Source organism: Macrobrachium nipponense, chromosome 16 (genome assembly GCF_015104395.2).
Source record: "Macrobrachium nipponense isolate FS-2020 chromosome 16, ASM1510439v2, whole genome shotgun sequence".
Taxonomy (NCBI): Eukaryota; Metazoa; Arthropoda; class Malacostraca; order Decapoda; family Palaemonidae; genus Macrobrachium; species Macrobrachium nipponense.
In genome coordinates, this window is record NC_087209.1 from 1409196 (window position 1) to 1437175 (window position 27980).

The 27980-nt window shown below is 42.4% G+C and overlaps 1 protein-coding gene across 1 annotated transcript in view; it reads left to right on the top strand.

Annotated features, from left to right (window-relative positions):
* The window catches only part of LOC135195505 (calcium homeostasis endoplasmic reticulum protein-like), a gene marked incomplete in the record, with an annotated part of 85830 nt that overhangs the window by 46552 nt on the left and 11298 nt on the right, over positions 1–27980 (top strand). The window contains 8 exon segments of the mRNA XM_064221730.1: positions 5281–5750; positions 6910–7077; positions 7690–7925; positions 16087–16161; positions 16284–16395; positions 17127–17285; positions 17971–18109; positions 24747–24773. Of these exon segments, the coding sequence (XP_064077800.1) occupies positions 5281–5750; positions 6910–7077; positions 7690–7925; positions 16087–16161; positions 16284–16395; positions 17127–17285; positions 17971–18109; positions 24747–24773 (1386 nt within the window).

Consider the following 27980-nt stretch of genomic DNA (forward strand, 5'->3'; position numbering starts at 1 on the left):
TTAATGTCATTCGCACGCCAGTGGACGCCAAGCGTGCGCCAGCAGACGCCAGCAGCGCGCGAGTAGACGCCAATCCCGCGCTAGTTGCAGCCAGGCGTGCACCAGTGGACGCCAGGTATGCGCCAAGTGGACGCCAGGTGTGCGCCAGCGGACGCTCGGGTGGACGAAGATGTGGAGTTTCGTCGCCTCCCACCTGTTTGTGATGAGTCTTTGCAAGTTGCTCCGGGTCTTAGAGATACGACCGGAGTTTCTATTAATGAGTCAGCTTTACCTTCCACTTCACAGCAACACGCCTCGTGGAAACTTAGACCAGATTAGTCTTGGTCCAGCCTATTTGCCTCCAACTTCACCTGTGTCGGAAGCAGAGGTTCGTGACGCTTCGGTTGAAGTGGATGACGAGAAACCTTTGGCGGCAGTCTCTTCCGACTACCAGGTTTTTGACCCGCCTTCTTCAATCAGAGTTTGGAGGGACGTTTCACCCGGAAGCTCCTCGCTCTCCTCCTTCACAACTTTCTCGTCCAAGATCAACAAAGGTCTCGGCATTCGTCAGGATGAAGAAGTCCCTTTCAACTAAGAGGGCTCTTCGTAAGGTCCATGACTGGATGGAGAAAGGAAGTCTCAGGAAAGACTTCTTTTGCCCTGCCACCTTCGAGACTTAGTGGGAAGGCTGGCATTTGGTATGAGACGGGAGAAGACGTAGGTATTAGACTTCCCATCGTCAGCCCAAGGAGACTTCGCCAGCATTGTGGGATGCCTCGAGGAGGTCTCACCTGTCCTCTTCGAAAGTTTCATGGTCTACTACGGAAATGGAACTACCACCTTAAAGGCCTCTTTCGGACGTAGAGGTCTTCAACTTTCTAGATTGGTGTTTGGGAGTTCTGGATGCCAAAGTCTAGGAGTTCCGACTCGATTAGTCTGGGGCCCCCCAGCTGTCCAGCGTAATGTCGTGCATGGACAAGGGCCGTCAGAGATGGTCGGAGGAGCTACAGCTCACTTTTGCACAGGGCCTCTTGAAGAAGAGATCCCTGTTTTTGCAATTTTACAGCGAAATCTGTTTTCTCCGTCACAGAAAGCAGACTTGCTCTTCGCTCCTTTTTCGGATCATCTCTTCCCCCAGGCTATGGTAAAAGGACATTGCGACCAGTTCTACAGGAGAAAGGCCACGCAAGATCTCCTCGCACAATCTTCAAGGAGACCTGCGGTTCCTTCGTCCTCGGGAGTTTCGATTCTCAAGAAATCGAAGCCCTTTCGAGTAGTTCTTCCTCGAGACCAGCCCCTCGAGGAAGAGGCACTTCCAGAGGCAGAGCCACGGCGCTGGCCAAGAACAAGAAGTGAAGCAGAAGTCCTTCAGTCACCGGTTGGAGCCAGGCTTCAGCTTTTTGCGCAAGCCTGGGAAGAGAGAGGTGCGGACAAATGGTCCGTGGACATCTTAAAGAAGGGTTACCGGATCCCGTTCCTGAAACCACCCCCGCTGTCTACGACACCCAGGGACATGTCTCCTTCCTATCGGGGAGAAAAGCAACAAGTGCTTTACGATCTGTTAGATCAGATGATCGTGAAACACGCCGTAGAACAGGTCTCCGACTTGAATTCCCCCGGATTTTACAACAGACTGTTCCTGGTGCCAAAGCAGTCGGGGGGAGTGGCGACTGGTACTCGATGTCAGCAACCTGAACCTCTTGTCATCAAGCAGAGGTTCAAGATGGAGACACCTCAGTCAGTGATGGGAGCCTTGAGACCGGGGGATTGGATGGCTTCACTAGATCTCCAGGACGCGTATTTCCACACGTCCCCATCCACCCCCAGTCCAGGAAATACCTGCGGTTTGTCCTGAAAGGAAAAGTGTTTCAATTCAGGGCTCTCTGCTTTGGACTCAGCACTGCTCCCATGGTTATTCACCCTACTGATGAAGAACATTGCGAGGTGGCTCATCTTTCCAATGTCAGGATCTCTCTCTACCTGGACGACTGGCTCGTACGAGCCTCCTCGAAAGACCGGTGTCTGGAGGACCTTCACACGACTTTGTGCGTTAACGAAGTCCCCTGGGGCTTTCTGGTGAACCTCGAAAAGTCACATCTGACCCCTTCTCCAGTCTTTAGTCTATCTGGGGATTCAGATGGACTCAGTGGCTTTTCGGGCTTTTCCGTCCCAGGGGCGACAACTAGATTGCCTAAGCAAAGTGTCAACCTTTCTGGGGAAGGAATCATGCTTGGTGAGGGAATGGATGAGTCTGCTGGGGACCATTTCCTCACTGGAGAAGTTTGTTTCCCTAGGGAGGTTGCACCTCAGACCTCTTCAATTCTTCCTTGCCGACAATTGGAAGCACCAAAACACTTTGGATTCGATTCTGGTGTTATCGGGAGAGGTAAAGGAACACCTAAGATGGTGGACCGACCCTTTGAAGCTCGCAGAGGGTCTTTCCCTCAAGCTTCAGAACCCCGACCTAGTGTTGTTTCCGACGCGTCTTCCACGGGGTGGGGAGCAACACTGGGGGGAAGGAAGTGTCAGGCACCTGGAGAGGGGGAAACAGGTGTCCCTGGCACATAAACCTCAAGGAGCTGGCAGCAGTTCATCTGGCGCTCCAGTTCTTTCAGAACGAAGTCTCCGGCAATGTGGTGCAGATCAACTCGGACAAACACCACAGCCTGGCATACCTCAAGAAACAGGAGGAACCCACTCTCGATCCCTGTTCTTCCTTGCAAAGGAGATCCTGTTATGGGCGAAGGCACACGACGTCTCTATACTGACGAGATTCATATCAGGGGTAGAAACGTCCGTGCAGATCTGCTCAGTCGACAGGTCAACTTCTGCCGACGGAGTGGACCCTTCATCAGGAAATATGCCAGAGGTTGTGGGAAGTTATGGGGATGTCCTCTCGTAGACATCTTCGCAACTTCCACCCAGGACAACGAGACTCCCGCTGTACTCTGCTCACCAGTTCTAGACCCAGGAGCAGTAGCAGTAGACGCCCTTCTTTGGGACTGGACGGGACTAGACGTATATGCCTTTCCCCCCCCCCCGTTCAAGATCCTAGGGAAGTAATAAGAAAAATTCGCGGCATCAGAGGGAACGAAGGATGACTCTCATCGCCCCCTTCTGGCCAGCGACCGACTGGTTCACAGAGGTCATGTCCTTTCTTGTAGACTTTCCGAGGACTCTCCTGCCGCCAAGGATAGATCTACTCAAACACGCCCCACTTCGAGAGGTATCACAAAAACCTTCCCGCGCTCTGAGTCTGACTGCGTTCAGACTATCCAGAAGTTGGCCAGAGCGAGGGGTTTTTCAAGACCAGTGGCGAAAGCAATCGCAACGGCAAGAAGACCTTCTTCTATTGCCGTCTACCAATCCAAGTGGGCTGTTTTCCGGAGCTGGTGCAGGAAGAAAGACATTTCCTCCACCTCTACCTCTGTGAGCCAGATCGCAGACTTCCTTCTCTACTTGAGAAATGAAGTTCGCTTAGCAGGTGCCTACGATAAAAGGCTACAGAAGTGTGCTTTCTGTAGTCTTTAGGCATAGAGGACTGGACTTAGCCAACAACGAGACCTTCATGATCTTCTTAAGTCTTTCGAGACTTTCGAAGGTACCTCAACCAAGAGCCCCCCCTTCTTGGAACTTAGACATTGTTTCTAAAGTTTTTGACGTCCAGTATTTTTGAACGCTCAACTTAGCTTCGCTTTAGAAACCTTACAAAGGAAGACACTTTTTCTAACTGCTCTGGCGACGGCGAAGAGAGTTAGTGAGATCCAGGCTTATAAGCAAGCATGTTGGGTTTAAGAACTCTGATGCTGTTTGTTCTTTAAGCCCTATGTTCTTAGCAAAGAACGAAAACCCGGTCCAACCCTTGGCCCAAGACATTTGAAATCAAAGGTTTGACAGAGATCGTGGGTAATGAGCCAGAGAGAGTCCTGTGCCCTGTCAGGGCTCTCAAATTCTATCTAGACAGAACGAAGGACTGTAGAGGACCTTCGGGCAACTTGTGGTGCTCGGTTTAAGAAGCCCGATCTTCCCATGTCAAAGAACGCGCTTTCTTTCTTCTTGAGAGACACCATTAAGGAAGCTCATTCCACATGTAGTGATAGTGACATGAAGCTGTTAAAAGTGAATGCCCACGAGGTGAGGGGCTATTTCGACCTCGATAGCCTTTCACAGGAATATGGCACTCAGTGACATTTTGAGTGCCACATATTGGCGGAGCAACTCGGTGTTCGCTTCACACTACCTGCGGGAGGTGAAAGCGACATACGAACATTGCTCGTCGCTTGGACCATACGTCGCTGCAGACACTGTTTTGGGGGCAGGAGGTAGCACTCATCCTTTCCTTTAGTGGTTAGGTGAGTTTTAATCAATCGTGTGTTTTTTGGTTGTGGGGTTGACCGCCCGAGGCGGATCTTCCCTTCTTTAGTCTAGTTTAATGGTATACCTTTGGTAGACTAGGCCAGGTGGTTTTTTACTTCGTTGCCCTCATTGTATGGTCAATGGTCTAGTCACATCGTGGTCACGCCCCCGTTGACAGATCATCTTGAGTGCACCAGCTATATAGGTCTCTACCTCGCTGGCAACTCTAATAGCACAAGCAGACTTACGCGGCAGTAACCACGAAGTCAGCTATGCTAACAGGTAAGGAATCAAGATATCATTTATCTGCATATATATGTTTCCTAAAATCTTCTATTCTGTCTACTCCCACCACCAAAGGTGGGATTCAGCTATATATATATCTGACAGGTAAGTTTCATGAACAAAATGATATTGTAATGATACAATTAAGTTTGTTCATACTTACCTGGCAGATATAATATAATTAAGTACCCACCCACCTCCCCTCAGGAGACAGTGGAAATAAAAATTATGAATAGAAAATGGGAATGATTCCTGATACCCGCCTCCCAGCGGCGGGAATGGGTACTAACCACCTGACTCCCACTACGTGTGTCGTAAGTTTTTTAATTTCTGTCGGACTTCGGAAAATACAGCTATATATATATCTGCCAGGTAAGTATGAACAAACTTAATTGTATCATTACAATATCATTTTCATTTGACTTGTTCTCTTAACGAGAAATTAGCAGATGATTTGAAGCTGATTTTTGTGGGAATTCTTTCTGTAAAATTTTCAAAATCTGAATTGGATGTGTTTGTTATTAGATGTGCAGAACAACAAAGATATATTATTAATGAAGATTTTTGTCTTGAGAAATTATATCCTTCTATAACTTGAATAACAGATGTTTTTGTTGGACTGTTCATCTATTTTATTCCCTTTTTTCCATTCTGAATCAGTTTTGAAGCATCGACAAGCTCGTGAACAACACCAGCCACAACACTCAAATCAGGGTCAAGGTCAACCATCAATGCATCAGCCTCCTCCTCCACCACCCCCTCCCCCTCCCCAAGGAGGTTTTCCTGGAGGAGGTGGTAGCGGTTCATTCCCTGGTCAGAATTTTCCCCCAGGGTACCCCTACCCACCCACTTCAGGATATCCTGGAGCAGATGTCAACCAGTTCAATCCTGGGAATCCACCCTCGAGTGGATTTTCTCAAGGGCAGTACCCTCCACCTCCTCCACCTACAAGTGAACCACCACCACCTACGTCATTCCCTCAGGTCACGTCAGCCTTTCCACCAACTGGAGAGCCTAATTATGCCCCATCTCCTAATTTTGCTCCTCCAACAACTTCTGAACCTCCGTTCTCACACAGTCAGTCTTTCCCTCCGCCACCACCAGGAGATGCTACATATACAGCTCCTCAGGTTAGTATTGGGACTTTTATCAGATTATATGATGCATTTATAGAATAGTTAATTTGCAGCATGAAAGTTTTAAATATTTTTGTCATTCTTCAAGAAAGATTTTTTGTGGTTGTCCATTCTTATTTTCTTGCTATGATCTGCATTCCCTTCAGTATTGGACAAATTGATATGTTAAGGTATTGGCTTTTGCTTTTAGGATTTTCATCATGAGAAAATGGGGTTTTGAGTTCCTAGGAGTTAACTAGACTTTTTTTTTTTTTCTTTCTTTTTTTTCCTCTACAGCTTAGCAGTCCCTTTCCATAGAATGTTGTTGTACTGTAGACATTTTTACTTAATGTGATCTAAATCTTGCCGCTCCTTGTGTAATTATTGAATTTGTTAATGTATCCACAGGATGTTGCAGAAAGTGCTGAATATCCTAGACTGAATAATTATTTCCTTCTATTACTGTGAATTTTATTGTAAAAGATTAGTTCAAGATAAGTTGTAGAATACTGTATTGTTTAAGGTTCAGCAGATTTCTAGTAATAGAACTGGTTTTGTGGGAATTAGATATGTTCAGTACCAGAATGTAGAGGGTTTGTGATGGCATGCTATTGAGAATTTCTTCAGGAAAGCTTAAGTAGGATTTGTTTTTATTATTAGTATTCAGGAGATAAACCTTTATTTATATGGAACAGGCCTTTATGGACCATTGACTTTAGATAAGCTTCTAAAGAATATGTTGCCCGTTTGAGAGGTTATAAAATATAGTAATAGGAAATACAGAAAAAATAAGAGGTCAGATATTAGAAATGAAGAAAGATAAACTAATAAATAAAAATATGAATAGTAAATTATGACAAATACAAGGTGAATTGTTTTAGGGTATTAATGCTTTGCATATTTCCTCAAACTTTTGAGGTTCTAATTACACATCATCCTCGGGAAGACTTCCACAGTCCAACAGAGTGAGGAATAAAAGACCTGTGGCAATGAGAAGTTTGATAGCATGGCATATTTACGGCATAATGCATTTAGAAAATTTTCGATGATTGTTAGTAAAACATTTTGTAGTAATTAAGATATTTAAGAACAAATATAAGTATTTTAGGCCATACAGGTATTGTTCTCTTTAGATGGTAAATAGAGGATTGATCTCATTGTTGGATTTTAACAGGCTGGTGAACCTGGTGCCTTCACAACTAACACGACTGGATATGTGCAGCCTCCACCTCCCCCACCGCCTCCCCCTCCTTCAACCAATGTGGATGCAATCACTGCCCAGCAACAACAGTTGCAGGAACAGATCCATCAGAGTGAACAGAATTTGGCTGCTCAGCAGCAGGTAAACAATCTCACTCTCTCGTGTACCTATTATAAATTTTCTAAATGATATTTGTATCTGCTTGAGGTACAGTTGCATTACATTCATTGGCACTTCTTAGTATAGCGTAATGCATATCACACATGATATTTCAACATTGTTTAAGTACAGTTGCTATATTTATCTACTTAGACTACTTTTTTCAGTTATCAACATGCTCACTTAAGATAAGTGTTCAATTAAAGTATCTAAATGAAGTCAAATACCAAGACTCACAAGTTATACTTAGAGGATTATTATTCTGATTATTATTCTGAATTTCATGTAAACAGTACAAGGGATGGAAAGTAGACCCAAGCATATTTCTTTGAATGGAAAGAAGTCTCATTGTATGATAAGTTAAACATGCTTGTACCTGTGTAGTTCTGTAAGTGTACTTTTATTTTGCCACAGTGTTTTGGCCAAATATGCCACTGGGTTTACACATGATGCCAAATTATTTATCTTCCCCTACATAAATATAAGTCTACTGTTTACAATTTTCCCCGCATCGTGTCTTACAGTCTTACACGAGTGTGATTTTTATAAGATTTTTGGCTAGTTCACTTTATGTTCCATTGTAATTGGTTTCAGGTTCTGGAGCAGCAGAAAGAAGTACAGGTCAGAGAAGGCATTTACATGGCCAGGGGCGAATTACTGCGCAACGAGGCAATAGAACTGGGATTTTCAACACAAGAAGTTGATGAATTACTTGGACCTATTACAGAATCATGCACAAAGGATTCTATATCCAATGGCAAGCACTGGATATTCACCAATGCCCAGTCATCCACCAAAAACATATGGATATCAAAGTATCTTCTGTGGAAGTAAGATATTTTTACACATGCAACTTACCCGGCAGATATATACTTAGCTTATGTCTCTGACGTCCGACAGAATTCAAAACTCGCGGCACACTCTACAGGTAGGTCAGGTGATCACCCCCTACCGCCGCTGGGTGGCGGTAATAGGAATCATTCCCGTTTTCTGACAGAATTTTTCTGTCGCCGGTGCTGACAACAACTTTGTTGGTAGCTCCTGCTTAGAATTTCTTGCTTGCTTCGCCGAGGATTATTTGGGAAGTATTTGATCTTTGGTTGTTGGCATACGCTTTGTGTTGGATTTAGTTAGTAATTATGTCCGATTTAACACCTGGAACTCTGTTTAGAGTATGTGTAAATGAGGGATGCAAGGTGAGGTTGCCTAAGGCTACTTGGACCCTCACACTGTTTGTGTAAAATGTAGGGGGAGGAGGATTGTTTCGGTTAAGGATACGTGTGATGTATGTAAGAAACTTAACTGAATTACAATGGAAAGAACTAACTTCGTATGTTAGAAAGTTAGAAAAGGATAGGATTAGAAAAGCTTCAGCTAGACGTTCAAGTAGATCCTGTTCTGCGGAAACAGGATGGTATTTCTAACCTGCAAGGTAGCTTCGCCATCTTCCTTTTTGGTTTGAGCTCCTTCCCCCCGCAGCGAACCCGCAGATGTGTCTGCCGAGAGAGCCGCTGTGGAAGCTTCAATCCGCAATTTGCAACAGCAATTGCGAGATATAAACCAAGGTAAGGGTGAAGTGTCTAGTGATAAATGCAGTGTCCCCAGTGCAGTGGGAGGGGGCGTCTGACCGACTCCGCATCGCTCCTAGGCTAGACCTCTTTCAGACTCCCATGCCCAGGGGAGGAGGGAATGGTCGAAAGCCGCAAGGGGTATGTTAGAGTATCCCCAACGGTCAGGCGTCCCTTCAGCAGGTCCTGTAGACTCGTCCCAGGCTGCTATAGAGAGCTATAGGAAAAGCCTCTTAAGGAAGTGTTTTTCCGACTCTGATTCATCCTCTCCTAAAGAGGGATGGGGAGCTCTTCTTCCAAATCGCGCCCTCAAGAGAGCCTGGAAACCTCCAGGAGTAGGCGCTCTTGACTCCAGCCCGGAGCCTTTTCCGGAGTATTCTCCTGCGCCTAAGAAGGCTATGAAGGATCCGGAATCCTCTCCAGAAGGGATTCGGTCATCTACTAAGAGATTCCTGTTGGACCTCCAAGAGAATCTCTCTTCTTTAGTAGGCTCGCTTTCGACTAGTAGGCGCAAGGAGCCTTCTCGCAGGAAGGACGCCTCTCTTCCAGTTAAGAGGTCGGTTAGGAAGGAGGAGTATGATAGACGATCTTCTCCAGTAAGAGCCTATTCGCCTCCTAGAGTAGACGACTCCTTTGAAACTTCATCGAGACAGGGAAGATGGTATTCTCCTCGTAGAAGCTCGGAAGCTAGGAGTCATAGCGCAAAGCGGCAGGAAGTAGGCGCTAGATCCTCTCCATTGTAGGAGTAAGGAAAGAGTCTCCTTGCGAGAAAGACGATCGGTTCGTATCTGTCGAACGATCTCCGAGGAGTAGGATCTCCTCTGCAAGTGGGTAGAAAGAACGAGAGCGCTCTACTAAGAGAGATAGAAGCGAGAAAGGCTCTCCTTCTAAGGATGAATTTTTCTAGAAGGCGCCAACGTTCGATAGGACGCCTGGATGATCGAGTCCGTTAAGTTACTCGAGACCTTATGAATAGGCTTTCTTAGGGCAGAGTCAAGCGCCTCTCCTAGTAGGTTCCAAGATTCTACGAAGAACCTAAACAGGGGTTCGCGCCCGACTCCTGGAAGAGTATCTAGAGCGGACGCTTACCGTTCTCCTAGCAGGCATCGAGAGCCTGAAAGGAGCCTAATCGAGGATCGGCGCCCTACTCCTGTAAGACGATCAAGAGTAGGCGCAAGCGCTTCGCCTCAAAGGCAGCAAGAGCCTAAAAAGAGCCTTTCCAGGGATTTGCGCCCTAATCCTGGTAGATCAGGAGTAGGCTCTGACGCCTCTCCTCGTAAGATTCAGGAGCCTGAAAGGAGCCTTTGTCAGGCGCGCTCCCTACTCCTAAGAGTCACAGAAGAGTAGGCGCAAGCGCCTTCTCTCACAGGCGCCAAGAGCCTGAAAGGATCCTGACTTTGGATTCGCGCCCTACTCATAGTAGGCGCTCGAGAATAGAAACGAGTGTTTCTCCGGATAGGCGCCAAGAGCCTAATAACTCAGGCTCTAGATCCTCCCCTAGTAGGTATCAAGAACCTAGGGAGAGAAGTAAAGCGGAGTTTTGTTTCTTTAACGAGGAAACATATCTCGGGGTATTGAACTGGCGGCTCCTTCGGACGAGCTCTTGAAGGATAAGAGTCGCATACCTGCCAGGACTTCTTCACCGAAGAAGTCTCCCTCTCCGAATGTAACTTTGGAGGAAGTCTCGGAGGAGGAAGAGACGAAAGAAGTAGGAGTCTCTGATTATAAGAGACTTTCTGCATTACTTCTTCAGGAGTTTGGGGACTCGCTGTGTTCAGCTGATCCTCCTTCTCCGGGATCTCTGCTATCAAGTACTAAGTTGGCAAAATCCCCCTCTTTTGTCAAGATGCGGCCAAACTCTATCTATGAGGAAGGCCATCAAGAATCTGGAGAACTGGCTCCTGGTTAAGAAGGAGGCAGGTAAGACAATGTTTTTGTGTCCTCCGTCTAGATTGACAGGTAAGCCGGGTGTCTGGTACGACACGAAGGAACCCATGGGGTTAGGCCTTCCGGCTTCCGCAAACGCGGATTTTTCTGCTCTAGTAGAATCTTCTAGAAGACGCTCTCTACTGTCGGCTAAAGCGTCTTGGGGAATGTGCGAGATGGACCATTTACTCAAGGGTCTATTTCGCACACTTGAAGTCTTCAACTTCATGGATTGGGCCTTAGGAGCTCTAGCAAAAAGAGCGCAAGATCCGGAGTTCGTGGACTATGGAGGTGTTATCAAGTGTCCTTTGTCATGCTTGGACAAGGCAGTCATGGATGGATCCACAGAAGTAGCATCTCTCTTTGCAGCAGGAGTGCTCAAAAGAGATCAGTTTATAGCTCGTTTCTCTCCAAGTTCTGTTTTCTCCATTACAGAGATCCTCTTTGCTTTTTTCACCTCTCGGAATACCTTTTTCCTCAGGAGACAGTGAGGGACATTTTCCAGATTCACTGTCGGAGAGCTACGCAGGATCTTCTTGCTCAGTCCGCCAAGAGGCTTAAACCGGCTGTGCCGATGGCTAAGAGAGAGGGAACAGCGAATAAGGTGTCTTTCCAACAGCCCTTTCGAGGAAGAACAACCTCAAGACCCGCAACTAAGAGTAGAAGGCCGTTCAAGAGAGGAAGATCTTCTCGAAGGCCATTCTCAAAGCCACAGTGAGAGGAGTCCTCCAGGACTCCAGTAGGAGCCAGACTTTTGAGGTTCGCGAAAGTCTGGGCTCAGAGAGGGGCGGACAACTGGTCCCTCTCGATCCTCGAGAGAGGATACCTGATCCCCTTCAGGGAAAAACCGCCCTTAACATCCACTCCAAGGGAGTTAGCGCAAGATACAGAGATCCTTTAAAAAAACCAAGCACTATTACATCTGGTGCAACAGATGCTAGAAAAGAAGGCGATAGAAAAGGTATTAGACATTCATTCACCAGGATTTTACAATCGCCTCTTTCTGGTACCAAAAGCCTCTGGGGAGTGGAGACCAGTGCTGGACGTAAGCGCTCTGAATCACTTTGTGATCAAAACAACGTTCACGATGGAGACGACGTCGTCAGTTCTTTCAGCACTAAGAAAAGGAGATTGGATGGTGTCATTGGATCTCCAAGATGCCTACTTTCATGTACCCATCCATCCCTCGTCCAGAAGGTATCTAAGATTTATGATACAGGGCCAAGTATATCAGTTTCGCGCCCTTTGTTTCGGTCTTTCCACAGCTCCCCAAGTTTTCACGGGATTGATGAAAAATGTAGCACATTGGCTGCATTTAAAAGGAATAAGGATATCGCTGTATCTCGACGATTGGCTTGATTCGCTCGCATCCAGGGATCAGTGTCTGGAGGACCTAAGATCAACGTTGGACTTGACTCAGTCTCTGGGACTGTTAGTGAACCTCGGGAAATCCCAGATGGATCCCCAGCAAAGCATTGTCTATCTGGGATTCTGATGGATTCTCGGGGTTTTCAAGTGTTTCCGTCCATAGAAAGACAGGAACGGTGCATTCTAAAAGTGAAGACCTTCCTAGAGAAAGAAACAATGTTCCGCAAGGGAATGGATGAGTCTTCTGGGGACCCTCTCCTCATTGGAACAGTTCGTTTCTCTAGGGAGGCTTCACATAAGACCTCTTCAATTCTTCTTGAAGGAGAATTGGGACCAGAAGAATCAAGATCTGTGGGAATCTTTTCCTCTGTCCAGAGAGATAAAGAAAAACCTCAGCTGGTGGTTAGAACCAGGCAGACTGAAACGAGGAAACTATCGCTGCAGTTACCGAACCCCTCCCTAGTGTTGTTTACAGACGCATCGGAGACGGGATGGGGGGCGACGTTGGGCCTGAGAGAAGTGTCAGGCACCTGGAGTGGGGAACAGGTGTCCTGGCACATCAACGAGAAAGAGTTAGTGGCAGTACATCTGGCTCTCAGGCAGTGGGAAGCCCAAGTCGCAAACTCAGTGTTGCAGGTAAATTCCGACAACACGACAGCTCTAGCCATACATAAGAAAACAGGGGGGGACTCACTCCCTCTCACTGTACAAGAAGGCGAAAGAGCTTCTTCTATGGTCAAAGGAGCGGAACATCACACTCTTGACGAGGTTTATACAAGGCGAGAAAAACGTCAGAGCAGACTTGTTGAGCAGGAGAGATCAAGTCATTTTCCCACTTACGGAGTGGACTCTACACTCAGAGGTCTGCAATCAAATTTGGAACCTATGGGGAAGGTCAAACATAGACCTGTTTGCAACTCATTGGAATGCCAGGCTGGAGAACTACTGCTCTCCGATTTCAGATCCAAGAGCAGTAGCGATAGACGGCCTCCTCCTAAATTGGGAAGGAATAGACGGCTACGCCTTTTTCCTCCTTTCAGATCATAGGAAACGTAATAAGGAAGTTTGTCCTGACGAAAGGAGTAAAATTGACCCTAATCGCCCCATTTTGGCCAGCTCAAGAGTGGTTCACAGAGGTACTGGAATGGATGATAGATTTTGTTTTCCAAGGTACCTTCCTTTACGGAACGATCTTCTCAGACAGCCCCACTTCGACAGATACCACAAAAACCTCCCCGCGCTCGGTCTGACTGCCTTCAGACTGTCGAAGGACTCGTCAGAGCGAAGGGGTTTTCACGCGCTGCTGCAAAGGCAATTGCAAGGGCCAGGAGACCGTCAACTATACGCGTGTACCAGTCGAAGTGGGAGTGTTCGAAGGTGGGCCAGGAATCAGAATGTATCCTCTTCCAGTACCTCTGTGACGGAAATAGCAGATTTCCTCTTATATTTGAGACTAAAATGTAACCTTGCAGTCTCGACTATAAAAAGGTTATAAAAGTATGCTTTCCTTGGTGTTTAGACATACAGGGCTAAACATCACGGATGACAAAGATTTTTACACGATTTGATTAAATCATTTGAGACTTCGAAGTCCAAGACAGCCAGACCACCCAGCTGGAACCTGGATGTGGTACTGAGGTTTCTCATGTCAGAGAAATTTGAACCTCCCAATAACTCAACGTTCAGAGACTTGACTAGAAAATCGATTTTTCTCTTTGCATTAGCATCAGCTAAAAGGATTAGTGAACTCCAGGCTTTAGAAGGCACAGTGGGCTTCAGGAAGGATTCTGCAGTGTGTTCATTTAACCCCCTATTTTTAGCAAAAAATGAGAATCCTTCTAAGCCTTGGCCAAGGACGTTTGAAGTTAAAGGATTGACTTCCCTGGTAGAGAAATAGAGAGAACCTTGTGTCCGGTAAGGATCCTCAAGTTCTATCTAGAGAGGAAAAAAACAAATGGGAGGAAACTCAGAGAGCCTTTGGTGCTCGGTAAGAGATCCGAGAAGAACGATGTCAAAGAATGCACAGGCATTCTTTATCAGAGAAACTATTAAAGAAGCACATATTGCCTGTGAAGAGGAATACCTCGGGCAGCTGAGAGTGAAAGCGCATGAGGTCAGAGCCGTAGCAACCTCATTAGCTTTCCACAAGAATATGTCGTTAAACGACTTAATTGGATCCACATATTGGAGATGCAGTTCTGTGTTTGCGTCTAACTATTTGAGAGATGTACGTGTGACTTATGATAAGTGCTTCTCTCTCGGACCTTACGTGTCTGCGGATTCGGTGCTGGGACAGGGGGCTGAAACCAATCTAGCTTAGTTTAGATAGATTAGGAATTTTAATCTTGTGGTGTTGTTTTTATGGTCGATTGAAAGTGGTCAGGAAAAAGTACCATTTTCAATTCGTAGTGTATAACAAATGTAGTGTGGTCAGGTGGTCGAGATTGGTTGTTTTCATGCTCCTTGTAATGTTTTGGACCTAGGCTCTGTCTTGTAAGAGGGTTAGTCCCGTTGATACGACAAAAGGTGAAGGCTTTACCATGTAAGTGGGATAGGCCCCATTGGTATGATCCAAATAAGGCTCTGTCGAGTAAGCGGGCTCGCCCCCATGACATGATCCAGAAAGGGTCTCAGTGATAGGTCTCATCCTCACTGGAACTCTTGAGGCAAGCAGACTCATAGACAGTACTCATGAAGTCTTCTGCCCAATAAGGTAGGAATCAAGGTATTTAAGTTTTTTATTTAGTACGTACAACAAAAGTTGTTTTCCCATGTTTTTTGAATTGCTATTCATATTGAGTAACTATCTCTTACCCTCCTCCAAGGGTGCCAATCAGCTAAGTATATATCTGCCGGGTAAGTTGCATGTGTAAAAATGAAATTGTTAAGATACAATAAAGTTTTACACATACTTACCTGGCAGATATATACGTTTAATGGCCCACCCATCCTCCCCTCAGGAGATAGGGGGAAGAAAAATTCTGTCAGAAAACGGGAATGATTCCTATTACCGCCACCCAGCGGCGGTAGGGGGTGATCACCTGACCTACCTGTAGCGTGTGCCGCGAGTTTTGAATTCTGTCGGACGTCAGAGACATAAGCTAAGTATATATCTGCCAGGTAAGTATGTGTAAAACTTTATTGTATCTTAACAATTTCATTTTCCCTGTGTAGTGTCAAGATATTGATGAAAAGAATTTATTAAATGTATTTCATTCATTGTTCATGCTCTTTCTATTAGGAATTTTGTTCATCATTATTAACTTTTTATGTGATAATTTTACCTTTGCATGGTTAGGTGACAAGTGAATTTTTTCCACTTTCTTCTGATGCTTTTTTTTTTGCTCAGATTCACATCTTGTCTAATGTCTTCAGTTGTACCTTTTTTTCCATCATTATCTGGACCTTCCTACCTGTTCTTAGCCTGTTTTCCACCCATTGGACATGTTATACTGCATCAAAGTCGTCATTAATGTACAATATTGCAGCTACTTAACCTTGATAACAGGTTGGCAATACTGAATCACCCAGTCTAGCTCCTATGGTAATAGCTTTGATATGGCGGACAGTTTTGTGTTGCTGATGATTTTGACAATGGGTATTTTATATTGCCTTTTCATATCGAGTGCAACAGGGTAAAAGAATATTAAACATTGTACCACTGCCTTTTGACTTAAATATATCTTCTTGCTACTCTTCTGTACCTTCTCAGCCCAAACGGGGAACCACATGAAGTGTGTATTGCATGGCACACTCAACACGAGCTTAGCACTATACTTTGAGACTTCAGCCCTGGTGACATTACTCTCTGCCATTTACATTTCGTCCATTCCCTTTGATCTCATCCTGTCTAGATGTATAACTCAGTGGCGTCATTAAATTAATCCATAATATTTATAATGTTATTTATATAACATACTTTTTGTTCATACGCGAGCAAAACCGTCTTAAAGGTATCATCACCATCAACAGTGTTGTGTTGGATTTTCCCATTTTGGGATGTTATGCACTTTCCACTTGAAATTCCTCTAATGTATTATTAATTCAAACTGTGTTTTAGAATACGTATCTAATGTCTGTTGAACTGTATTTTGAATACACTTTCCTTAGTAATCTACTTTTTCCTCAGGGCTACTGCAAATAATGGTCCATTCACACACAAGCTTCATATCATCTATCTGATGAATGATGTCCTTCATCATTGGTGAGTATTTACTGTAACGCTCTGGTTCCATTTTATGATACTTATGTGAATAGTTGAAGATGAGTTTAGAATAATTTCTGAATCTCTTATTTTTGCTCATATGTTCATGGGTGTGTTAACAGTGTACGGAAAAATGCTGATGACCTGAAAGAAGCTCTAGAAAAGGTTCTGGCTCCAATGTTCTGCAATGCTATGACGATTGCTTCAGAAGACCAAAAATCAAAGTTGGACAAGGTGAGGATATTTTCATGTTAGTCGTCAAATTGAGACATAAGCTGGTTCGCTGGTATAGTGGTTAGTGTCGTGACATGCCAATCAGATGATGTTGGTTTGTGTCTGCCCCAGGGTGATGAAAAGTCACTGGCTTTATCATGATCAGTTACTGCTGCAGTGTTTGATCTGTGGTAGGAGCTGCATGCTTGTTCCATGTTGATATATTTCATTTACTGAAATAGAAATAACATGTAATAATAAGTCAGCTCTAATTTATGAAAGAAGTCATCTTTCAGGATAAAAAGAAACCCACTATTTAGCATCAATCTAGAGAATTCACTACAGTTTCAAGCTACACTAGCTTTCTTTGTGAGGCTTTGACATAATTATGTTTTATTTCGGTAAACCTTTACGTATATTAAAAACCTGAGCAGGATAAGTGTTTCCATAATCAGCATAAACAGGAATTCCTCCAGAAAAAATATAATTTTGATTGGCATTAAATCTGCATTTTATCTTCAAGAAGCAAATTGTGGGGGCGACAAGATGAACTGATACAGCTGAGTTGTGCAATTACCCTGTAAAAGTGTAAGAACAAGTATATAATTGATCATACATTTTAATGGTGCAGCCTCATAGAGAACCAGAGATCTTTAGTATAGTCTAACACAGCTATATCTTTTAGACTTAGAATGAACTATTTGGTTTATTTGTCTATTTATTTTACATAAGATACTGAACCTCCTTCACAGCTACTTAACCTATGGGAATCAAAAATCAAACTAGAAGATGATGTGGTTATGCAATTGAAAAACCCTGTTGAGTCTTGGGGCAATTCTGAAAAGGCAATGATCGATGAGTTCCCACAAGTTGTTGCTACCATTAATCAGCACATCGATGCAACTTTCGAGGTTAGTGCTATGACTGCTTTGTAGTTTGAATGTTGATGAATTTGATTATACATTTGTTTTTAGCACTGATAGATGTTAATATCTGTGAATGTCAAATGGAAATGTTGGTTGAAAATCATGATGTTGTATAAGGGTATTGATTATTATGTTAAGTCTATTATAATGATTAGTATTTATTACAGTTTTTGAAATGCATTTTGAAATGCTCTTTCAGCTGAGATGAACTTACCTTAAAAATGAAAGAAAGACGTGTGTTTTATGTAAATTAACACATCATTACAAAAGAGATAAAAGTAAAAGATTCTTCCTAAGTTTCAGTTTATGTCCATTGAAACCATAGTGCATATTTAAATTTTTTAACTTGATGCTCCTAATTCCTTATTATGTAACTTTTATTGTAAAACTGATATATAATAAGTGCGTGATCAGTAGCTGGCATAGACCCATATATAACGTCCCATAAAAGGTCAGCGTGCATATTTTAACAAGCATAAGTTTGAGTGTGTTTAGTGACTGTAGTTTGTATTCTCTTCTATTAGAAATGGTACTGAAACAATTAAAGCTTATCGAAATGTATTACTTTTTGTTTAAAATAGTCTCAAAGTTTCAGATAAACTTATGGTTTTATTGCATGTCGTCATCTGTCTGGATATTACCAAGAGTTAAGTATTTGTTGGCTTTTTAGGGATACAAGCAACAGCACAATGCATTTGTGCAACATGCCAATGGTCAGATACAGTCTCTCGCAAACCAGAAGCAACAGATGGAGCAACAGGCGGCAGCGGCAGCGGCAGCAGCAGCAGCTGCTGTGGCTGCAGCTCAAGGTTAGTTTTTCCCACAAGTTTGAAAATTGTCTCTTGACCGTTTGCATTAATTAAAAGCTGTTGTCAGTTACTAGGTACCTTCAGAATTTACCGTTAATTGGCACTGCAAGATTTCAGAGGTTCTCTTATTTGACTCTTCACCTTAGGCTTAAAGAAAACTGTGTTTTTGAGCATACCAAGTGATGTTCAATTCCCTCAAGTTAGCAAGCATGTTGGTTGAAGCAATCTGTCCAACTCCAAAGAACCTTAATTGCACTGTAGAATGTTCTTCTATAACTTCTTTGCTTTTGTTACCACTACCCATTATCCTCAGGCAAACTTCCCAGTGTTTCTCCTTTGTAAGAGAAATACTTCATAACTCATTATTGCTAACATAGATTACATCAAAGTTTCATTTAGAATTGACATGAAATTTAGTGTTTTTAGGTAGTTCAACCAACTTTACTAAAACTAAAATACTGTAGTTCTGTATTTGTTACCTTTTTAATTTAATGGGAAAAGATAGAAGCACCTGACACATATACAGGTACTCCTCATTTAACGACATACTCGTTTTACGACAACTCGGAGTTACAACAGGAACATGAAGAGAGAAAAAAAAACCATAAAATGAAAATAAAAACATTTCCAATCGTTGCCAAGAGAAAGGCTATTCAGTGCCGATTATCTAGCCTAGCCTGGGCTTTGAAAACCTTGAAATCTATGGCTAAAACAATAAACAAGGCTTTGATATACTTTGTAAAGAAAAGCTATACAGTTGAACCTCTTAAAGCCGGCTTTCTATGGTCTGGGAACTCCCATGGTTTCGCTTGATTCATTGCGAGGCCAAACGGATGGTGCCATGTATTGTTTACAACTTCAAGATAGCAAAAATTATGCCGTATCTCATTTGTTTTTGTGAGAATAATTCTTAGTAATGAAAAGAAGATGTGTGAATTCTTAGTAATGAAAAGAAAATGTGTAAAATCAAATATGTTTTTTATATTAACTTGAAAATAAATATGTTTTTTTTAAATATGCCACTTGAGAAGTCTCTACCAAGTCAATCCTTTTAATCAAAACAATGAGACTTGGCATGCACGAATTCCTTACTCTTAGTATGCTTGAAAACTTATATGTGATACAGTTTGATAATTTCTTTTATACAACTGCGTATGTACCTACGTATTTGATATGTCACCCATGAGATCAGATGACACTAGAGGTAAGAAGTGCAAGCATAAATCTTTATCAGTGCTAGAAAACATTGATCCCATTAGCCAATAGTTTAGTGTTGTTTTTCCTCAATAGATGGCATTGTGCTTTGTTTACGTTTTCACTGCGACACTCAAATGCCCTGTGATCGGCAAATTCATTCATTATTTTCTTCATCTCACTACCCTCTACAATCAAAATAAATGACCAAGAAACTAATAGCGATAATTGTGAAATACTAAATTTAGAATATGAAAGTCACTGATAAATAATGTACAGATTCTGAGAAAAGTTTAGTAATGTATTGACTTAGTATTTTTTGTATTGAATTTCTAGTAGGCTAACTGGGGAATATAGGCTAAATGTGTTAAGTAAACTACACTATTTTAAAGAAAATAATTCACGATGAAGTTAAAATACTATATGAGTAATAAAATTATAAAAAGCATTGTCAAAACTTTGCCAAGTTGTAGGCTATGTCAGCAACTAGTTCTGTGTATATATGACTGAAAATTAATGCTATTAATCGAAATAAAGAGAATGAGTTTAACGATGAATTTGTTTAACGACTTGGTTGCTGGAACGGAACCCCGTCATTAAATGAGGAGTACCTGTACTATACTATTTGGCCTTTGTCTGCTTTTATGATGATTATTACCAAAAAGTCTGCAAAGCATATATTGTTTTAAGATTTGCCAAAGATTGATTTGTTCCTGCAGAAATACAAATCAACACCTTTTAAGTGGAGGATATCTTTTATGTTTAGCTGAATGGTTGCATAAACATTGTTAAACAGTGGTGTATGGTAGCATTAGAGTTGGGTACCAGTAAACTTCCTAGTATTTAAAGCATTGTTTTGACTTTCAATTGTGTTGTACTCTATGTTTTGTTTTGTAATTTTGTCTTTGTTTCTATGTTTTTTCTCATGAATATATAAGAACAACATAGATTTGGAGATTTATGGCAATCGTGTCGCAGCTTCATGTATCCTACATTTATAGATCCACATAAGTTTTGTTCTCATTGTCAAATTAAGGTCTGTGACTTTTGCATGTGAGGAATGTATGGATTCAGCTTCTCTTCAGTGGGAAAGGTTTATCAAGAGGAGGAGGAAGGATGAGAGGTGTTCTCCTTCACCTGTACTGGTGGAGTTGTGGATTCATGTGGGTCCATTCTCCTATCATCACCTATTCCTCAACCACTGTCCGAAAGTGCTCCTCGCATTCCAAAAGTTAACTCTCAGTTCCTCCACCCATGAAATCATGCCACTTTGTCTGATAGTGGTATCCTTTTCTGGGGTTTGATGTTCCCACAATAACATTTTCCTCCTCTGATAATACCAATGAATTGTCATGTGAGTATATTGAGAAAATTTGACCAAAACTACATGTTCCAGTTAGCCCATCTTTGTCTACCTTTCTTGATAGTTTGTATGAGAATGAAGAAATCGTAATTCCAAATCATCTATGGTGGTAGTTCTAGTTGCTAATATGTTCACCAAACCATGGCTTGTGCAACGCTGCCTATATATTACTTGGCAGTGTGAACAATCACTTGAAGTTGTCCTTCATTCTAATCTTCCTTTGGACTAACCTACTTCTTTAATGCTTTCCTGTATTTCGTCTTCCCCTCCGTGAGACTCGTGTATGGTAAGAACTTCTGTTTGTTGTAATGAGGGCAGCTGTCTGGCATAGGCATACTACTTTTACCTCATTCTATCTTGAGAAATTATGCTCACAAGCTCTTGGACACTTCCATAGGGCCTGTGGTGGCTGCTCAACAAGTCATGTCATCACTTGAGCTTTTTTTATTGTTATTTTTTAGTACATGCAGCCAGTTTTCTTTGGAAGTATGGAAATGGTGTGTGTGTATATTGACATCCCCCCCCTATCTTTCCCTTTCCTTTCAGAGAACTATCTAGGGTGAGGTATATGGTGATTGTCATTTGAGATACAGGTAAACAGCCAGTTCTAGCTAGTCTAGAATGTTTCCTTTGGTTACCTCCTTATAGAAGGGAGAAGATGACATGATAAGCCTCCTCTAACCCATTTCTATGTATTAACCACTTGGATTCTTTCGTTCTCTGAATCCTTGAGTTGCAGTTTAAAGATAGCATCTACCATTGATGCAAAGTAATGTATAACCTGCCCAAGATCCATTCTGACTAAGCAAGAAACCCTAGATTGGGCAAGGAACCTTTATATATCTTTTCTTAGTCTGTCTGACTCTGGATGGGATGAGACAACTGGCAGTGAAGGGTATCCAAAAACAGTCTTAGCCTTGTTGGATGTGAGGCAGGACACATCCAAGTCTTTTAGGAAACCTTTTGACTGGAGTCAAAAGGTTTCCTAAAAGGTTTCTCTGGTTTGGTGAGCACCCTTCTCTGGTGGTTCCTCAGGCTAGCTGGTCATCAAGGTGTGCCACCGGCTGAGCTTCTTCTTTCCTGAGCTTCATGACAACTATTGTTGCGAGGTTTGTGAAGATTCTTTGCGTGATGCTTAAGCTAAAGGGTATGACCTGGAATCTTTCTTTCTCTCCCTACCCAGAACCCTAGCAGGGGGCAGAAGGGAATGGCAATAGAGACACCCACAAATCTTTTCCCAATTGAGAGAGATCGTCCAAGACCTATGTGGACTAAGCAAATGTACTTGGGCAACAATTATTATCCAGAACTTGTGGCACACAATGTGTTGCTCAATTTTGACAGGTCGAGGATCATTTTTCTTTCAGAGAAGTCTTTTATGGGAACACTGAAGGGAAGTGACTCATAATAAATCAGCATGTCTATCTCTTTGGTTCCCTTTAGGCCAACCTTTGGTATATACTTCTCCAAGGAGGGGTCTGGTTGTTGGAAATACCCATTGAGGGGTGTGGGGATGGGACCACTGCCACACCTACCCAATGGGGATGACCTTGTGTCCCCAAGGGGAGGACTTCCATTGCAAGAGATGGTGCAGAAGACAATCCCCAACCTGCCATGTTCTATTGAGCTCCACTTCTTCCTTTGCCCTTAAAGGGCATTCCAAAGGTTGCTTTTCCTTTACCTCGTTTGGCTCGTCTCTGTTGTTGCTGGTCTCTCAACTGTTCCTGGGCAGACCGCCTAGGGAAAAGTGGAGGGTTGTTTGATGGGTTGTACCGGCACTTCTTGGGTTGGGGTGAGTGGAACTCCTGAGAATGCTGTTTCCCAGGATCTAACTTGCCCAGCAAAGCAGGTACAGTACAATTCTTTTGACAGGCTTGTTCTATTAGTTCCGTTACAACAGTATGTTATGTTCAAAGAGATCATGACAGAACGGGGAGGAATTTAACAATACCAGGAGCCAACTGTGCTCCCATGACTCAAAGAAGTTAAACTGCGATTAGTGTCAGTGGGTGGTATGGTAAGTCCTGGTCCCATAGGCTCTGTAGAAGAAAGGGAAGGGCCTCCTTGAGTCTGTGGCACTTCTGAGATATTGCATCCCACCTTGACATAATTAGGTAAGTCACCTGAGTGCCACATAAGTAAAACATTTAAAGGTTCTTTACCAATCCATTGTTAATCTAATGGGAATCTCATGTTGCTGTTAAGCCTCTAATACTTCATAGTGCAACTGTTAGGTTTTTATTCAGTTTTCATTTAGATCTTGTGCCTCATCTCCTTTATTTTCTGGATCTCTTGATCTTACTGTCCAACCTCTCCTAACTCCATCTTTTCATTATTTTAATCTTTAGGGTATTTATTAAATTACCAAAAAAATTGGTTTGGCAGCGAGTGCAGTGTTTACGTTTGGTTAAGCTTCTTGGTGAAGAAGGGGTTAATGTATAAAATCAATCAAACCAAGTTGGAAATTAGCTGGAAATCACTCACATGGCTTTACTGTGGACCATTTTTTGGGGGGTTCTTTGGATTTCTTATTCGTGAACTACGCCAATTTTTCACCTGTTATTTCTTTTATATGCTCCTTTGAGGAATATCTGTGGCTATGCTATCAAAACACAAGTTTTGACAAGAGGAAAACCTATGTTTGCTAGCTGCTATGAGCCCAGAAATTCACCTGCTCTCCCTGATAAAGAGGCATGGGAATCTGTAGTGGATGTTTTCTTTCAATGGTTTGCTACATACATAAGATCAGGTACATGATATTGGCAACAGAACTATTAAAGAAATCTAATCTTTAATTGAATAGACAACTTTCTTCAGAAAAATTATTTTTAGATTTTCGGGAACACTAGTGAAAATCCCCACACAGTCTTCATAATTTCCTAATTAAATGTGCTAGTCATGAGAGTGCTTTATTTGGAATTCAGTGGATTATTTGATTCACAAGGGTGACCATACTCTGCCAGATGATACCCAGTCCTATTCCAATATATTCATGATCAAACTTCAACTTTCCCTGCCAGACCCATGAAAATACTGCAGTCTCTGAATGAAAGTATGAGATCTCAGTACACTACAGTGCTGATCTTCTTCTTATAAGCCAGCATTTGTTTGTAATATTGCAGAATTTGCTGTTTTGAGCATCCTTTATATCTATCCCTACTTCTAAGGTTTTTTCTTTTCTTGTTAGCCGACTTGAACCACATGCCTACTGGTTTATGTGTAGTTTTATCACAATTGTTAAAGGCCATACCAGTTATGGAGAACAGTTTTATTTTGAAGTAGGGCTCTAAGTAATATTTGCAATGTAAGAATACTTCTCTTTGACAAATGTGGATCAGGAAAAACCAGACATAATCAAAGCAGGTATTGAGTGAATTGAACTTTTATTGTAAATAAGAGGCAGAATAAATACTGTCCCTCTAATACATTAAGATAATTTATATTTATCCTAAATACTCAGGCAGGTATATGATTTGTTGTAGTGGTTTTCTCTTGACCACCATAAGATGAAGTATTTTAATACCAAACCTCTGAGTAAGATATTTTATCAGTGTTAATAGGAAATACATGAACATTCTGGTCTCATCACATGTCAGTTTTCCTTGCTGGCATGACAATGGGAATGTTACTCAATTAAGTGTTTGCCTGGTCATACATGTTATAGGAATGGGATTTTCTAAGCTGTTTGCATTGTGACAAAGTTCAGTAAAGTGCTTGGGGTTAATCACTTTTTTCTTGTTTATATAACTAGGCATGTGAATTTGAATTGTAGTTTAAATATGTCAGTATATGTGCATTTTCATCCATACCATTTGTTGTCCTGTGTTAGATACGTAGATGTTTGCTTATGAAATGTGTTCACCCAGAGAGTTAGTTTTTACTTTACTGTGTATATCCCAAGGAGACTTTTGGGTGAAATTTATGCTTGTTGACCCTGGGGAAAGAAGATTATTTTAATTTTGAATGTTGCAAGATTTGTAAATTCTGACTAGCAATGTTCTTTGATATTCAGAGTAAATAGCTTTGTCATTCACTAATATCGACTTCCTTGAACACATGTTAATTTTGTCTATTCCGCAGCTCCCGAAGCCTCTAGTAGTGACATGTGTAAGTTTGATTTCCATTTTGCCCTCTTATTGTTGTCTGTCACAGTCCCACGACCAGTCAGAGTAGAGAGTTTTGTGCTTGCCAGCAGGGTGGTGTTTTCAAGATCATTTGTTTTTCCTTGGCTTGAATACCTATATATTTACTGATCTTGTTCCTTTGTAACATTATGAAACCTTAGCTTTATGTAGTAAACTGCTACATTTCTACATTTCTTTGATGTAAAGCCTTGAATTCAGTGAATATTGAAGGATTCATACACTTATCCTCAAGCAATCTGTAGACCTGTAAGAGTTTTTCTCTCTGTTCAATTGTAGATTATTCAGATACTTTCTGTTTATTGGAGTATTTTTCATATTTAGAATCATGTTGCTAATCTGCTTTGAAGAAATATCCTTTTCCTCTTTACTCATATTTAACATAGTGTATTGGGAATGATTATTAGTATTGCTGCCTTCATTATTCTTCATTCTATTGCTATGTCTTCATTTTTCCATTGTAATTGCTGAATATATTGGCTTTTTTACTTGAATGTAAGTGGCCTTACTCAATTTAACTATTTACACCACTTAAATGGCATGTTGTACAGTATATGTACAATTTATATTTGGTACTTCTTTAGTGTTCATGATAGAAAAGTCTGTTTAAAATCAATGTCATTCCATTTTGTGGATTCAAGTGATTCAAGAACGAAGAACGGAGTTGTTAGTGGAATCCTATGTCAATGTTGAAATTACATGAGTTATTTTTTTTACTTTTGCCTACTTTGATGATTGCAAGTTATCTATATCCATTTTTTTTCTTCTTACCATAAAACCCAATACTCAAAATTAGCCATTTCCTGTGCCTTGAATTTATCATTGATGCTTCTGCCCTGTTTAAAGAAATTATGACAGTCCACTATTACTGCACATTTGCAGTTAGATCCCTGTGTCTGTGTCTGAAGAAATAAACAGCTTTCATTTTTTTTGCTGCCTCGAATTTCTCCTATATGGCTTGTTATTGTGAACTGGTAAGTTTTTCCATTGGCCCTTGAAGATGACTGACAACCAATCCATCAACTAACAACTGCTTTGCCTATGATTGTTTTCTGAGAATTTATGTGGTACAATAAAACTTCAACGATCTTAACTATTGTGCAGTGCAGCTGACCCAATCTTGCAGTTGTTGTTATTATTATTATTATTATTATTATTATTATTATTATTATTATTATTATTATTATTAATTTTTGAAGGTAGGAGACCCTCTCTCAAACATGTTTTGTTAAAGATGATGGCAGCATCAGTGGAATTGATTTTATATATGGTCTTTTCAATTCTTCTTATTATTCTCTTATCATCAGGGCTGATATTTGCTAATAGCTGGCCGATGTTCATATCTTGGTTAAAGAAATGTTTTCTGAAAATAATTTATTGATATGATAACAAAAGTGGTTAACAAATCTTAGTCTAAGGGCGTAACGGAATTCCAACGTTTCCAACCGTATCATCGGTTCATTTTCAAGGAAAGGTGAGCATGAACTGATTGGAATGGGGTCGTTCGGCGGTATTTATTGTGTCCCAGGTGCTCTATCTGATGAGCGCTGCATTTTCATTGGCTGAACAGAGGATTAAGTCCCTGAGTCAAGCCGTCTTGCAGAGGTGGAAGCTCGCACTGCTCTTCGCGTGCAGACGCTGGAGACTGGGAGCATAGTATTGGGCAGGGGCACCTGATTGGTCCGTTCGATTGGCTCTATGGTGCCGGCAGGCGGCGCCCTACGCGCCACCATCGGGAGGAGTGAAGTCTCTTGAATGGTGTTGAGGCTGGGTCTCTCCTTCCCGATGTGTAGGGCCTCCAAGAGGCGGAGGCGGCGGTGGTCTGCCGCCTTATCGATAATACCGATATTAGGAATAATGTCCTTCCGAGTATGGTATTGTGGACGTTTTTTGCATGGTTATGGATGGCGCAGGATGTTCTCTTGGAAAATCGCATCGTTGTCATACCAATGTAGGCGCCGGGGCATTCCCGGACAGGGCATTTGTATTGGTAGACAACATTAGTTTTCTTGAGAGGGTCCTGCATCACGGGGGTTGGATTGTTTTTCATAATCAGGCCACTGGTCTTCTTGCTTTTGTAGTAGATGATCAATTTCACTTTTTTCACAGGGTCCGTGGGGGAGACGTTCCTTTCGATGATGTTACGAAGGGCTCGTTCGTCCTCTTTGTATTTCTTGTGAAATACTCCCTTGTAAAAGAGAGTGACGTCTTCAAGGGTGGCGGGGCGAGACTCCTGCTGGTACCACTTATCGATGTTTCTGCGAATGGCTTTTTCAATGTCCAGGTTAGAATACCCATTGTTAATTAAAACTTGGGCAACACGTTCTAATCAATTGTGTGTGTCCTTCCACGAAGAGCAGTGTGAGAGAGCTCTCTTAATGAAGGCGCTGATTGCAGTGCGTTTGTATCTCTCTGGACACTCGCTCTCGCCGTTCAGGCACATGCCCAGGTTCGTGGGTTTCGTATACACTTGTGTGAAGCGTTCTTCTTGTTGCCCGACGAGGACGTCAAGGAAGGGGAGGCGACGGTCACGGCAATGCTCGATGGTGAAGTTGAGTCTGCTGTGGTCGTGGAAGGCTTGTCGCAGGCGCTCTATTTCTTCCACCATGTTGGCACTGATGAAGGTGTCGTCAATATATCGGACTTACATAGACGGTTTCTCAATGGTGGCGAATACCCGATGTTCCACAGCACCCGTGTAGAAGTTCGTGAAAAGTACTCCGAGGGGAGAACCCATTGCTACACCGTCTTTTTGCATGTACATATGGCCTCTGTGGGTGGAGAAAGGGGCCTTTTTTGTACATATTTCAAGGAGTTTTTGGAGGGCATGATCAGGGATGTTTAATGGGGGTGTGGAGTCGTCTCTATATACACGATCCAGAATTATCTGGATTGTTTCATCCACGGGGACGTTCGTGAAGAGGGACTCCACGTCCATCGATGCAATAACTCCTCTTGGGGGCGTCGTCGCCCCTTCCTTGACGTCCTCGTTGGACAACAAGAAGAACGCTTCGTAACACAAGTGTATACGAAACCCTCGAACCTGGGCATGTGCCTGAAAGGTGAGAGCGAGTGTCCAGAGAGATACAAACGCACTGCAATCAACGCCTTCATCAAGAGAGCTCTCTCACACTGCTCTTCGAGGAAGGACACGCATTGAATTAGAACGTGT